A 15,450-nucleotide genomic window follows, 5' to 3' on the forward strand; every position below is an offset into this window, starting at 1 on the left:
CTAGAAGAGCCTTCTCACCTAACGCCTCAGCTGAACCCATACCCATCACCTGTGTTCCACAAGGGTCATGTGTTTCGCCCACATTGTACAATATATTCACCAAGCCCCTTTTTGATGATCTTGATAGTCTGGGTGTCACCTACACTAATTATGCAGATGACACTCAGATTCTCATTCCCATCACTGGTGTTTATGAAATTGACTCAACCCTACTAAACAAAATATATCTGATTATCCAATCATGGATGGCCACCCACGGCCTCTGTCTGAACGACGAGAAGATTGAGCTTCTCCTCGTTGGCTCAGTAGTAAGAATAAATAATCCAAGCAATCACTGCAATATTGACGACAACAATATCAAAGTTTCCAAGGAGGTGAAAGCCTTAGGTTTCTACCTCGACTCAGCTGTAAATTTAAAGAAGCAGGTCAGTGCCACTGCATCAGCCACAGCATACGCCTGTAAATTAATCGATGCCTGCAAACCCTTCCTCTCGACAGCCAGCTGTGCTACACTAGCTAGAGCTCTAATTTTATCAAAATTAGACTACTGTAATGCCGTATACCTAGGCTCTAGTAAATATAATGTGAACAAACTACAAATTCTACAGAATGACGCTCTAAGAACTGTGTTCAACATTCCCAGAACCCAGCACATCTCTGCTATCAGACGTAGTGCAAACTGGCTTGCAGTTAAAGACAGAATTAAATTCAAAACTTTTAACTGTCACGCAAAAATATCTCGCTAACTCTGCCCCTAAATATCTAGCCGACAAATTTGTCAAACAAACGTAGGAACGCCCCACTAGAACCCTACACTCGCACTGCCTGAATGTACCTAGATTTAAACTGCAAAAAGCAGGCGGAAGTAGTTTTCCAGTGATGGCCTCTAAACTACGGAATTCACTACCTGTTGACCTAAGATCAGAACCTTCCTACAGCTTTAGGAAGAATACAAAATCCTGGCTCCTATCCTTTGATGTATAATCAATGCACTAGTCGGACGTCTTTGTATATATCTGTATGTAACATTTGCAAATATGTGTAATTTATTGTAAATATTTCCAATTGTTTTGCTGTCTTCTCTGTATGGAACTCATGTAAAGTGCCCAGATACCTCCGGGTTTGGTGTGCTATATAAATAAAATAAACAAACAATATGCAGTTGTTGCTGTCATCAAAAAATGTAATCGCTTATTGTGGCAGATGGTCTAGGATTTCAGAGACGGAAGGTCTCCGGGAACAAGCCCGTGCCATTCACTTCTGCAAACACATCTAGGCGATTAGCAATTCATTGCCAGGGGAGCATAACGGGCAGGTGACAGGACACCCGGGGCCCTCATAGCGACCCCTGGTGGGAGGATGCCATCATCTTGACACCACTTGGAATGTCTTCATGATAGCACGCTGGGGAGCTGTGGGGGGTGGAGCAGGCATATGTCCCAGGGGAAAAAAAGAAATGGGCACTGTTGTGTCAGCTCGTCCCTGCAGGCCATCCGTTCATTTCCAATGATAACATGTTTGGGGCTTTTTAAAGCATTGCCATAAGGATTGAGTCGCAATAGATGAAGATGGAGACAAGGGAGAATAACCTGAAATGAGTCAATCACAAAGCCACTTTACATCGCAGCGGATTGACACCAAGGGTTCTTTTATGATGTATCTCAAAGGTCTCTGGGGTGGAGGTAAAGCTTTCTCAAGCCAGACCAAACATGGGTGAAAGGCATTACTATTTAAATGGTGCATACATGGCTGCTTCCCCAAGTGCTGCATAATGAGCAGGCCCAGCATGCTGGGTGTGCCGCCATTGCTGAAGGATGGGGTTGATAAGCATATCATGTGTCTATCCATGACGTTTCCTTTTCCATCAGCATCTCCTAGGGCGGAACTGTGGCGCAGAAGATGAAGCAGGACAACTCCAGGACGGCCGCCTACACGGTGGACTCCGAGGACTACGTGCACGTGGTGGAGTTCAATCCCTTCGAGTCTGGAGAGGGCGGAAGCTTGATTGCATATGGAGGCAACAATTACGTGGTTATTGGTGTCTGCAGGTTTCCGGTGAGCTAACCATCTCCATCTGTTTGTGATGGAATTTGTTGCAAAGGAAATAACCATAGTTTGGGGAATTACATTTCTGCGGAGAAAGGTGGTGTTGCTCTTATGCTTCATATACTTTCACATCTTGATTGACTGTTCAAAAGTAACAAACACTCCCCCCTCGTCACCCCCCGAAAGTAATGATTGGAAAATGTTGCTCAATCCTTAAAATATCCAGGCACTATTCTCTGACCCCTAAATAGTAAAACCTAATCATATTACCCTATTGTTCACATAGCACTCTGCACTGGATTACTGCTTGCTCTTGGGCTGCAATAATAGTAATTAATGCCCCAATCAGATTATGGTCTTCAGAAGGATGGAAAGTTGCATTAGGACCACCAGTTTCAAGCCTCTACTTTCACGTGGCAGACGCTTGACTGAGTCATCTTACCAGCTCTATTGGCAAGACCTGCATCCTTGCAGTAATCCGTGCACTAATCCGTGCGCTGGTGGGAAAGTCCGGGCCATGCCCTTGCTACATGAGCTGGGGATGACACTGACATTCCAATGCTTATGAATAGATTCCCAGCGGTTGTACTTCATAGTGTCCACCAGATTTCCAAGCTCCTTGTTTGCTCTGCGGCATTATGTGTTTGTTCACTTATCTGGCCAGCACCTACGATGGTTGCGGCAGCAATAGGCCAGGTCTCATTTGTGTACCTGTGAATCTTTGGTTTTCTTCGATTAGACACTGCAACTTTCTTCCTGTAAATCATGTTCTCTTTTCACATAGGAGACAGTGCAAAAGGTAGCGTGGAGCGAGTTGAGTGGATAGACGATGCCGTGAGAATAAACACGCTCGCCTGTAGTTTGATAGTGGGGGGAGGTGTGTGTGTGTGTGTGTGTGTTGGTATAGTTGTGTTTATTTGAATACACCCTTTGTAAGGGTGTGGAAGGAGGGGACTGGCGCACAGGTGGCATGATTGTTGGCAGAGACTTGTATTAAATAAGTGAGTTGGAGATAGACCTCCCTGCCCCTAATACTAAGAGGGGTTTCCCTGCTTTGAGATAATATTCTGAGGAGTCTCTCGGGATAGTACAAAGAAATAAGTCCACCGTTGTGTCAAAAACCATTTCCAGCCCTCACGTGTGATATTGATTGCCTCCTTTTAGCGAATGTTTTCTAACTGACTGTGTTTTACCAAGAAACCTTGAATTTAAGTGTCTATCTGAATACTTGTGATTGTAGACCTCTGTGTAACATCCTTACAAGCTCACATTCCCGCTTGAGATAAGCCTGGCTGCTCAGCTCGCTACCAGAAACTGTGTGGTACAGACTTATACCAAAGGTTGGTTTTGCTTACACCTGTAGTCCTAGTTGTGTGTAGTGGTCCCAAAGGGTACTGCATACAAACTTTGCCTAACAGTTCCACAGGAAGTAAGAAAATCCCTTCTTGGCGGCATTCCGCGGGAAGTAAGAAAATCCCTTGTTGGTGGCATTCTGCAGGAAGTATGAAAAATCCCTTGTTGGCAGCGTTCTGTGGGAAGTAAGGCAATCCCTCGTTGGCGCCGTTCCACAGGAATAAGGGTAATACCCTGCAGCTTTCAGTTACGGCACTCTGTATAGCCGTTGACAGCCTGGTTCTCCGTACCCCAGTGGCCCCTTCTAGGTGACCACAACGCTGGCTCTCTGCTCCCCATTTGGGTGCCCCTCACCTGCTGTTCCTAATATTCCCAAAGGTACACATCTCCTGCAGCGTTTGGGTCCTCTTCTCCCTGCTCCCGTCCTTCCTCTGGCTCCTCCCATCACGCACACACCACGTTCTCTTGTGATCCGACCAGAGGGAAAAAAACACAGCCGCGTTAGTCCCGGCCCCTCTCAACTGGCTCCCCACCTGTTTCCCATTTATCCAGTCCCTCGCCACCGGACCACACCTCCTCCTTAGCCTGCCACTGCCGACTTAACGCTGTACTCTGACAACCCCGCCTCACAGGCCGTTAGTCCAAAGGAGCGTCTCTGGGTTGGTTACTCAAACGACTGATAGATTAGAAGAAGAGTCCAAGGAATATGCTTACAACATGGGAGATGCCGATAAATGCAAGGCCTGAATTTGCTGCTCTCCATCCCATCACCTCCCCTCCCCCCCGCTGACACATCCTGTGTCAATAAATCTTCCTGCCTTGCCGTATTTGTTTGCCAACCAGCTTGTATATTTAATGGGGCTGTTTGAGGTTTATCTTAAGGCAACCTCGCAAACTTTGATGTTTTATGAATTTGGGCCAGCATTTCCCCTATCTGCGCATTTCCTTAATATCCAAAATATGTTGTCGGCTGAGATTGTCGTTTTCCTTTACAACAGTAGTCAAGGGAACTGGAGCTTGCGTTGATTCTATCCCCGAATGTTCTTCTACCGCCCCTAAGATCTTTCCTTCCAAGATAATTTCAGTTAATTCAAGTAATTGTCTACCTTCCAGGACTGCCATCTCATCTGTCTTTTCAGTCATGATATGATATGATAGTTTATTTGTATAGCGCCTTTACACAATGTGTTTCAAAGCGCTTCAAGGCAAGGGAGGGAACAAGGGGAAAAAACAATTACATTCTTACAGGCCATGAACAGTAAGGATGTGAAATTAACTATCGTACTCGGCCTGGCGACATTTCAGATAGTGCAAGAGCTAAAACATAGATAAGGAAGGGAGGGGGAGAGTGGGAAGGAAATGGAAAGAGACAAGCGACTACCGTACTAGGCCTGACAACATTTCTGGTAGATCTGGAAAAAAAACAAGAGGTGAGGGAGAGGGGTGCAGAAAGGTAGGGGAGGAACAAAGCAAGCGACTATCATAGTAGGCCTGACGACATTTCAGATAGTGCGGGAGGGGGGGTGGGGAGGAAAAACAAGTAAGGGGAGGGAGGAGGAGACAGACGAGGTTGCTATCATAATAGGTCCAGGGACGATTCTGATAGAGTAAGTGCATAGAAGGAAGTAAGGGGAGGAGATAGGAAAAGGGAGATGGGAAAGGAGGAGAGAACAGAGAGTTAGCAGTCAAAAGAGTGGAGAAGCAAGAGGGGAGAGTGAATACAATTGCAGAAGTCAGTAGTAACGCATAATGTTGCAAGCCAGGATACAAGATGAAGATGGGAACAGCATGATTCAGGGCCACCATGAGTACAAGATGCAAAAGAAGTTCAGCATGAGAGTTGAGAAAGGGTGACGCACCATGAATGAATGAAGTCCATAAAAGTCAAATCCAGCATTGGCCACAAGACGGTGATGGTGAAACCAGAATGTATCAGGACAGACTCCTGCAGAAGTAGGCTTGAGTGGGGTGAGGGGGGAGCAGGGTAGAAGAATCAAGCAAAACGGGCAACACCTGTGTGCGAGAATGGGGGGCACAAGGGAACATCACAGGGGGACCAGAGGGAGTAACACATGTTGGTGCATGCCTACCTGCTGTCTGAGCAGAGGGTCGGGCCCTGGGTCCGCCTGGTCTGAACAGGTCCAAGAGGAGTTCCCCTTTTCTTCGCCTGCCCTTCGCCCTCGGACGCCCGGTCGAGAGACGCCTATGATCTAATAGTTAAGAGCAGGAAGGAAGAGGCAGGGTTAAGAAGGTGGGTGGTGCTTGCTAAGTGGTGAAAAAGAGCGGCAAACAGGAAGACACCAGGTGGGCGGAACTTGCTAAGTGGTGAAAAAAAGCAGCAAACAGGAAGGCACCAGGTGGGCGGGACCTGCTAAGTGGTGAAAAAGAGCGGCAAACAGGAAGGCACCAGGTGGGCGGGGCTTGTTAAGTGGTGAAAAAGAGCAGCAAACGGGAAGGCACCAGGTGGGCGGGACTTGCTAAGTGGTGAAAAAGAGCGGCAAACAGGAAGGCACCAGGTGGGCGGGGCTTGCTAATTGGTGAAAATGAGCGGCAAACAGGAAGGCACCAGGTGGGCGGGGCTTGCTAAGTGGTGAAAAAGAGCGGCAAACAGGAAGGCACCAGGTGGGCGGGGTTTGCTAAGTGGAGAAAAAGAGCGGCAAACAGGAAGGCACCAGGTGGGCGGGGCTTAGGCCAGGTGACCTAGATCCACTTGCACCTGCTCCCCATCTGCCAACATGATGACAACTGAGTCTGTGTTATCTGTGAAGGAGATTAAATGGGCAACAGGGCAGTCTTTTGCCGGACTAATTTGCAGATTTTAATTCAATCATACTGCCGTTCCCTGCTTTAGGTGCTTTAAAGAAAAAATCAGGGACTGTCTGATAGTGGCCGTTGTGGAGAAGCCGGTGAACCAAAATCGTCTGAAACATGGGGGCCGTTAAAAGAGAAGAAATGTGGGGAAGAGCTACTGCTGGCCTGGTGTTTGTGGGTTCAGGGTGTGGGATGGTCTGGTCCCACTCCATATCTGGGCGTGTCTGAAGGTCTCTGTGTGAGGCATGAATGAAGGACACAGTGGTCCCCGATTGAACTACTTCTGGCTGTGTGAATGGTGCAGATCCTTCCCATTGGTGGGCTTGGACTGGCTTCCAGCCAGGATTGAAGATAAGAAGAGGACTCCTGCAGCCATTTCTTCAGATCACTGTTGGAGCCAAGTATTGTGTGTAGACGAGCAGTCGACTGAAGATCTATGGATGACTGCCGAAGAGGCAAGGTAACCCTTCCTGCGTTTGGCCCGGTGAAGCCCTGCTGGACTACCTGATCTGCGAAGGCCCCGAGCGGTGCTTCAGCCCTTGGACTGGAGAGGCTGACCAGTCTTGATGCATTCTCGGGGATCCATCCTGCTTGCCTTCTTCGCCAGCGGTTGCATCCTGCACCAACAGCCGACTGGAGAAATCCTCTGACCCGCAACCGATAGACACCCTGCACCAGAATAAACAGCAGGAAAATCTACCTTAAGCGACCCCCAGATTACCCATCTAGTCAGGGGGTGATGCACCTCCTTCTGTTCTCCTTAGAATACACTTTGGTTATTCCATTCCATCGCTTTTGATCGTCAGATCTAAGGGCTTGTATCTGAAAGATAAGAATGATATATTTTACATACTTGTAACTTGTTGTATATCTTGTTGAACTTTTTTCATCACCACAAGAACTCTTCCTACATCTGTCCCCTCCCAAGAAGAAGCCTTATAGGATTTGGAATTACAACGTTGGGGCTTAATTCTTGTGCATCCCTACTTACTTTCTTTTAGTTGACTAAGTTAATGTATGCACTCCTAAAAACCTAAAGGTGACTGTGTATATATATATATATGTTTGATATTTGGAGTATTGTGTGATATTACTACCTGCTTGATTCCTTTTTCTAGTGTGTTTTGGGTCCTATAGAGTATTTTTGTACTTGCCTGTCTAAATTGAATTCTTGTGTTCTTCGCTATGTGGACTCATCATGGACCCCTGACCAAGCTCACTTTTTCCTGAGACTATGCCTTGACCACTCTCCACGCTTAACTTGATTGGGTTTGGCTTACCTCGGAGTTCCACTGTTCACTATAACTAGGGAGGCCTCCTACATTCCTGCCCACCAGGCCAGATTCTAGAAATCCATTCTAACAGGAACCACGGAAAAAAGACACTATCCCAAAAGGAAGAAAGAATGGGAGAACTAAGTTTGGAAAGCAAGCAAGAGATACTTGACTGGAGCTCGGAAGGGCATTTCAGCATTCCGAGGACTCTATGGACTGGAACTGTGAACATAGGAAACGGCGACGACGATGATGATGATGAAGAATAGAAGGGGTCGGAGTCCGAAGCCAACAGTCATTGCTCGGTTGTTTTGTGTTTTCCATTTTAGAAGATAGGAAGAGGAACTAGGTTAAATTAGGATTTCCAGACAGCTGACTTTATATTGTTTTAAGTGCTGGCACCGCGACAACATCCCTTTATATTTCTTTCTGTTTAGAGTAGGGCTTGGAAGCCCAGCTTCAAGGAACGATTAGGTTTACTTGATTGTAACAGAATTGACGATCATGCCTCCTTGTCTGAAACCTGATTCTGACCCGTCGCAACCCTCGATCGTGGTTTGAACTGGTGTATTATTGGTGGCATACCATGACCCTGGCCCGAACATTTCGCATCCTGTGGAGGTGTTTGCCAGATGTAGATTGGCCATCTGTCTAATCCTTTGTTTTTAGCCGCCTAGTGATTGGTGGGCTGGCTTAGGCCTGCCACTGCGTGTGGGTGCAGTTAGTGGAGACCATGTGCCTTCTTTGAGTTCTGTTTGGATTTTCACAGAATAGAGGTCCTGTTAGAGTATTCCTGCCGTTCTGGGTTGCTGCTGCATTTGTGGACCAGATCTCGTGATATTGGCTGGACACTGTGCTCAGCTCAGCTCTCCTCTTACCATTTACGGTGGTTGGATTTGTACTGGGACGACTGCTGGCTTCCTATGTTGCATGAGCCAGGATTTCCACCCTGGGACTGTCTCCACGCCTTTATACTGCCGCGGGCATCCTGCCACAGTGGTGGATGCTGCCATCGCCTTTAAAGCGGTTGAGACCCCAATACCCCACCTCATCTGCTCTTCAGGACCGTCCTGGGCACCCCCTCTGATGTCTTCTGCTCTTGGGCACTCTCTCTTTGTTAGTTTAGCCGCCAGAACCTGCTTTTCTGGGTTCTCCTGCCTTTTCGGAGTCGTCCTCACCGGTGCATCTGGCTTGAGGGTCCCTCTAGGCCCTTCATTGACTGAGGTGCACTTTTGCCTTTTTTAGAGCCAGAGTGACTGTTCTGTTTGGCATATGGGGTCCTGTAATGACTATAATCCAACCCCTTGTCTCTATATGTAATGTGCCCATCACTAGGTAGTGGATCTACAGTAGGGTATGGGAGTGTGTGACCTTTTATGCCACTGTTACTCCCACGCAGACCTACTCCTCTTTTGAATGTCTTGTCTGCCGACTCTCTCTCTCTCTCCTAGCCATTCCCTTACTGTGGCTACTATCTATCGGCCACCTGGTCAAATTTCCTCCTTCCTCTCCGAGTGGGCGGACCTCTCCTCCTCACTCCTGTCCTCAACCACTCAACTCCTCTTTCTTGGAGACTTCAACATCCACCTGGATGCCTCCTGTCCCCCCTCTGGACTCTTTTGTGACCTATGCGACTCTCTCTCACTCTCTATTCTCCCGTCTGGGCCGACTCATTCTGCAGGGCACACTCTTGATGCCCTGATCTCCTCTGACCTTCCCCTCTCTGTCCCTCTCTCCACTCCTCTCTCCTGGAGTGATCACTTTCTCCTCTCCTCCCACCTCACCCTCCCTACCCCACAGGCAAAGCCACCCTCATCATTGCCACCCACCTTCTCGGTCATCCGACCCATGAAGCGCGTGTCAGTTGAGGCTTTCGCTGCCACCTTCTTGCCCCCTCCTCCCTCTTTGGCTGACTCCCACCCTGACACAGCCCTCTCCACTCTCCACTCTGCTATATCTGCTACTCTTGATATCCTTGCCCCTGTCATGAGAATCTGCCTGAAGCCCAAAGCCAAATGTAACTCCTGGTATGACTCGGATCTCGTCACCTTTAAACGCAAGTGCAGGGTGGCAGAGAGGAAATGGCGTGCTTCATGTTCATCCTCTGACAAACTGGCCTGTCGCCTGCTCCAAAGGCAATACCGGCTCTCCGTTCTCACCAAGAAGAGAGCCCTTATCCAAGCCCGCATCTCTGCGGCATCTAACAACTCGGCCGAACTCTTTAAAATCTGCAAGGAGCTGGACAACCCTGCTGCAGTCTCTACCTCTCCTGTCCCCTCCCAGGCCCTCTGCACGGCACTGGCCTCTCACTTCATTTCAAAAACTCAGGACATCCTGTCCTCACTCTCCTCCTATAACCTCCCCCCCTCTATTCCCTGCCCTTCCTCTGGCTCTTCTGCAGCCACCCCTCCTCTCTCCTTCTCTTCCTTTCCCCTTTTTTCTGCTGACGAGGTTTCAAGATAAGTCCGATCTATGAAAGTCTCGTCAAAACAGGTCCACCCCTGTTCCTCCAAAACTATCAAGGACCACATTGACTCCTTGGCTCCTGCCCTTGCTGACTTCTGCAATCACTCCTTCGCCTCTGGAGTCTTCCCATCCCCTCTCAAGCACTCCCTTGTGCACCCCCTTCTTAAGAAACCCTCTTCCGACCCTTCCTGCCCAGCTAACTATCGCCCAATCTCTATCACTCCCTTCCTGGGCAAGCTCCTGGAGAAACTGGCCATCTCCCAGCTTAATCTCCATGCTGAATGTGTTGGTAGTCTTCACGACCATCAGTCTGTCTTCAGAGCTGCCAGAAGAATGGAAACTGCTCTCCTGAACATCCGTGAGGACCTGCTCTCGAACCTTGACTCTAACATTCCATGTGCTCTCATTTTGCTTGATCTCTCTTCTGCCTTTGATACTGTCAACCATACCATCCTGCTCACCCGTCTCTGTGATAACCTCGGTATCACTGGTCAGGCTCTGGCGTGGCTGACCTCTTTCCTCTCAAATCGACCCTCCCAGGTCCAACTGGGGTCTTTCCTCTCTGACATCTTCTTCTCTACCTGTGGTGTCCTCCAGGGATATAACCTCTCTCCCTGGCTGTTCAACCAGTATCTGGCACTTCTCGCCCACCACATCGCCGCTCTCTGCCCCTACTTTCAGTGCTATGCGGATGATACCCAGCTCATTTTCAGGCTACCCTCGGCCTCCTCTTCTCCTTCCCTCATCTCGGACTGTCTTTCTGCTATCCAGGAATGGTGTGCCGCCAACGACCTCTGCCTTAATGCCAGTAAGACTGAGATTCTATTCATCGGCACTCCCACTCCCTCCTTCCCTGCTGCTCTCTGGCCGGCCTCTCTGGGCCCTCTTCCTGCTCCTACCTGCCAGGCAAAAAACATTGGGGTCATCTTCGACTCCACACTCTCCTTTTCTCCTCACATATCCGACGTATCTAAGAAGTCACACTACCAGCTACACCTCCTCAGAGGTATCCTTCCTTTCCTCTCCTTCCCCCAGAAGCTCACTGTCTCTAGAGCCCTGGTTCTCTCTAAGCTGGACTACTGTAACAGCCTCTATCTAAATCTGCCCGCCTCTACTCTCCGCCCTTTGCAACTCATCCAGAACAGGACTGCAAGACTTGTCCTTGGCCTCAAGCCCAGGGACCGTATCTCTCCAGGACTGAAATCACTACACTGGCTCCCAGTGACTGCGAGGATCAAGTTCAAAACCCTCTGCATTGTCCACAAGGCTGTCTGGGGCCTTGGGCCAAAATACCTTCAACTCTCTTCCTAAACATCTTCCTTCTCGAGCTCTTCGCTCATCCGCCTCCAACTCCCTCAGGGTCAGCCGCTTCTCCAAACAACGAGTTGGGGGCAGATCTCTTTCCACTGCAGGGGCCTCCCTCTGGAACAGCCTTCCTGCCTCCCTGAAACTTGAGGGGAACCACCTTCGGTTCCGTAAGCACCTCAAAACTTTCTCTCCCCCTCTCCCCTGCTAATACTACTGAAACTGCACTGAATCTGCAACTGGGCCATTCACCGTTCTCGGCCCAGCCACTCTCCCCTGCACTGCCTCCACGGCAACCCCTGCACTACGGGACTGTGTCTGTATCCATACAGCCCCCCTTCCCAGCACTTGTCTGCACTTACCTCGCACTTGCCACCAGCTGGCCCTTGTTATTTATCCTGTATGCTGTATGCTAATAACCCTGTATTGCACTTTCCCCTCTCCCTTTCCCCCATGCACTTTTCCCTTCCCCTCTACCCTTGCTCCTGCGCGATCTGAATGACACCTGGCCTAGTAGGATCGTTGTCTGTCTCCCCTTGTTTCCCCCCTGCCTCGTCGCGCCTTGAAACACTTGTGTATAGGCGCGTTACAAATGCCTTATATCATATCATATCATATATCATATCATTGCACTGCTTTTATACATGCACCCGTTATTTTATCATGTTATGGCTTTTTAAAGTACTTGGGGAACTAATAGAGGGATCTATGTGGAATCTAAGAAAGGTGCTTTTTCACCTCACTCCAACAGGACCTCTAGTCTGCATCACCTTTTTTTCTACAGTAAGAGACATTCAGGTTCTCTCTTGGGGTGGGTCTACTGCCCCACCTTAGTTGGTGGTCTTACCAGTGACCTAAATGACCTAAATGGTAAGGTTGGAAATGTTTCTCTGTGACCTCTGGATGCTGAGCAGGGATTTCTTCTGGGTTTGTGATGCTTGTTGCTTGTTTTCGCTCCTAGAGCTGGTCGCTTTGCACTGAGTGACGAAAGGCTGAGTGTCTTGGATAGGTATTAATATCTGACCGTCTGGTTCATGTATGCACTGAGGTTTGCCCCGCTGGAACGTGCAAGGAAAGGTCGAGTGTCTCTTGTTTAGTTATTAATATCTGTCCCTCTGTTCACATATCCACTATATATGGGCCCCGAGAGATGAAAGGCTGAGTGTGTTCTAGATATGTGTTCATATTTGACCTTCTGGTTCACATACTATATCAGTGACCTGGTGTTTTCTTTTTTTAGGAGGAGGATGTGACCGTGGAAACATTTGTTTATAAGACACTCCGAACATTTCAGCATGGCATCAGTGTGGACGCCATCGCCTGGAGTCCAGAATCCAGACTGGATGCGTTACCTCCACTGATCAGGTATTGCCCACACTGTGAGGGAGGCGCGTATGCAAGACATGGCGCAAGTGCGTCCTTTCTTTTCACCCTTACATCCTGTTCATTTCTATGATTCCTCACCCCCTCTCACAGGAGCTGGTTGAGTTTCTGGTATCTTCGTTGGAGGGGTTGGGGCCAAGCATTGTACATGATTCCACTTCCTCTTAGATCTAATTTTACGTTGGTTAGAGGTTTCCCTCCTAACAGTAGGATTTACACTGGAGTCTTCTGTAGCAGATCCAACATTCTCAAGGTGGTTAACCATAGACTTGGGTTGCCTGGATTTCCACCCGCTTTGAGGGTTTCTAGTCCTCAAAGGCCCAGATAGGTCTCCAACTTGTCTCTCCACCTCTTCCTCAGAAGTAGTGTGGGTCAAAGACTTTCTAATTGGAATTGAAATGATGGAGCAGAGTTTGGGCTCCCATTTCCCTACTATTCTAGTTTTAGAGTTGCCTTAGAGGTTGCCCCACTAACGCAAGGACCTGCAATGATGTCCTCTATAGAGGGTCCCATAGGCTCAGAGTGGTGTTTTAAGGTTGACTCGCTAGCCAATCTGGTTTGCTCCTGTTTAGTTTTACTGGGCAAGAGTTTTTAAATTATTCTCCAACAGGACTCTACCAGGCATCTCATTTTGTACACTGACCGGGACCCTAACCGCGATCTTATTGCATTGAGTGAAAGCTGGCAGGTTAGGAACCATTTGGACCGGGCCTCCAGCAAGTTTAGTGGGAACTTTGGGTGCCTTAGCTACATCCTCGGTTTAAAAAAATCTTTCATCAACCACTGTTCTGCTGGCCCCAGTGTCTCTCACGGCAGGAGTCTCCTGACCATCTACAAGAACACTGTCCTTATAATACACTTTGGTGTTACCTGGAATGGTGTTGTAAACATCCACATTCTGCTGTTCACACATACCTAGGGACATTAAAGGTACACTGGCTTGAACTCCAAGGGGTTCTTCAGCCAGTAGGTGAGAGTGCACTTGCCATTTGTACTTCTCCCTCAGGGATGAAGGCTAAGGAGGCAGTGGGGACCCCTGAAGGTTTACCCTTGCATCTGGGATCCCCTTTCACATGATCTACAGACCCACAGAGAAAAAAGTTACCAAGTGCTCTTAGGAATGGGGGTTTCTGTTGCCCTCACTCTGGTTGGACACCAGAGGGTTCACTAGACCTACCAGGTTTACCATGGGATCTACCCTTATTTTGTTTGTAGCCCTCTTCTGGGTGGTTGGAATTATAAAAGTCTTCTCATTTTTGTACTGTTTTCCCTCCTCCTCCTTATGAGTTGCCCTGTAGGCTACCTATGAGTCAGCAGCCTGTGCTAGTTTCTTAAGATCAATTTCCTTAGTCAGCCAAGTGCTGTCTCAGCTCAGGAGAGCAGGCATCAAACATAGTCTCAAGTAAAAAAAAGATTTCTCATTCCTACAAAGGAGTTCACTCTGTAACCCCTAATCCAACCACCTAAATTCTTCAAACATTCATATAATCGGGTAGCCCAAGGGGTACCAACAGTCCTTTTGAGGGTGATAAACCTCTTAAGGTACTAGGAAGGATTCTTCCCCCAAATCTGGCTATTGATGCCATTTTAACTAACTCATAGGGCCTCATTATGAGTTTGCCGGTCCGGTAAACAAGGGTGCTGGTAAGCTCACTGGCCCCTTTGTTTCCGGATCGGCAAACTCTGAGTCTGCCTGCCGCGGCCGCTGTGCCCGACAGGTCTGACCCTGCCGGGCACAGCGGGAAGTAAGGCGCCGGTAAAATATTACGAATCCGGCGGCAACCCACTGGTAGCACCGGCAGGGTTACCGCTGAAAGCAAGCGTCCCCAAACAGCACGATCCTCCCCGCAATGAGAGACAATGAAGGACTCTCCCAAAATGGGAATAAGGCCAGGACAGAGTGCGGGTGAGCGTAAATGGGAGTTTATCAATCAGAATTGGGCATGCAAAGGACTCTGCAAACTCCGAGAGCGCTCTGTCTGACAATAGCAAAGACAGGCGTATATATTTACAAAAAACGTCATCAAAACCTACATACTATAGGGGGCACAAGTTCATTGGGATTGGGTGGCGACGATTAACTATAGGTGCTGCTGCGGTGTGGTTGGTCTTGGCTGGAGGACGTCACTGGTCACCCTCGTGGGTTGGGCTGGGCCTGGCAGGTCGGCTTGAGTTCATCCGGGCGGTGTTGGTGTGCTGAGGCGGCCTGTGGCAGAGATGAATGCCTTTCCTGACTTACTTGCCCTCTGCCATGCACCTCGCAGTCATTCAGTCATTTACAGTTCTATTCTCTTTTAGTAAATCTTTCAATAGGTTAAGGCAACACAGGAGGAATGCACCTTGTGAGGGGTCTGGAGATAATATATCGAGGCCTGGTTACTTGTGATCTGTTGACCGGGACCGTAGGTCGAGGGGCTAAGCTTCGGGGACTGGGGCGGGTGGTACAGGTCTTTCTGTCTTGTTAGAAGTGGTTATAGATGTTTCGCTGTGTGTCGTCAAAGTGTTGGGTGTCCTGGTTGCACAGGGCCATAAGTCTGAGACAGTCCGGTGGGTTGTGGGGTTTACAAGGGGACGCTTGAGTTTAAACTAAGGTTTACTGCTATGCTGTAAATGATGCAGGTGGCTGGCCGCGGCCTTGGGTGCTGCAGTGGGGTTACAAGTCTTTGAAGCGGCTCCAGTCAGGTCGGGGGAGGCGTGATAGCGCAGAGCGGGGCTCTGTTCTCATGTCTTGGCAGCCTTCTGAGGGAGGGAGGGGGATACATCGAGACCTTGTACGCTTTCACAAAGGTATCTCCCTCGTGTGTTGCCAAAT

The 15,450-nt window shown here is 48.8% G+C and overlaps 1 protein-coding gene across 1 annotated transcript in view; it reads left to right on the top strand.

Annotated features, from left to right (window-relative positions):
* NUP37 (nucleoporin 37) overlaps positions 1–15,450 on the top strand; it is a 389,676-nt gene that overhangs the window by 48,721 nt on the left and 325,505 nt on the right. Inside the window, exons 2-3 of the mRNA XM_069629932.1 lie at positions 1,869–2,055; positions 12,496–12,620. Coding sequence (XP_069486033.1) covers positions 1,900–2,055; positions 12,496–12,620 — 281 coding nt within the window. The 5' untranslated portion in view covers positions 1,869–1,899. The remainder of the gene's footprint in view (positions 1–1,868; positions 2,056–12,495; positions 12,621–15,450) is intronic.

This window comes from Ambystoma mexicanum, chromosome 12, assembly GCF_040938575.1.
Source record: "Ambystoma mexicanum isolate Mex_15411 chromosome 12, UKY_AmexF1_1, whole genome shotgun sequence".
NCBI lineage: Eukaryota > Metazoa > Chordata > Amphibia > Caudata > Ambystomatidae > Ambystoma > Ambystoma mexicanum.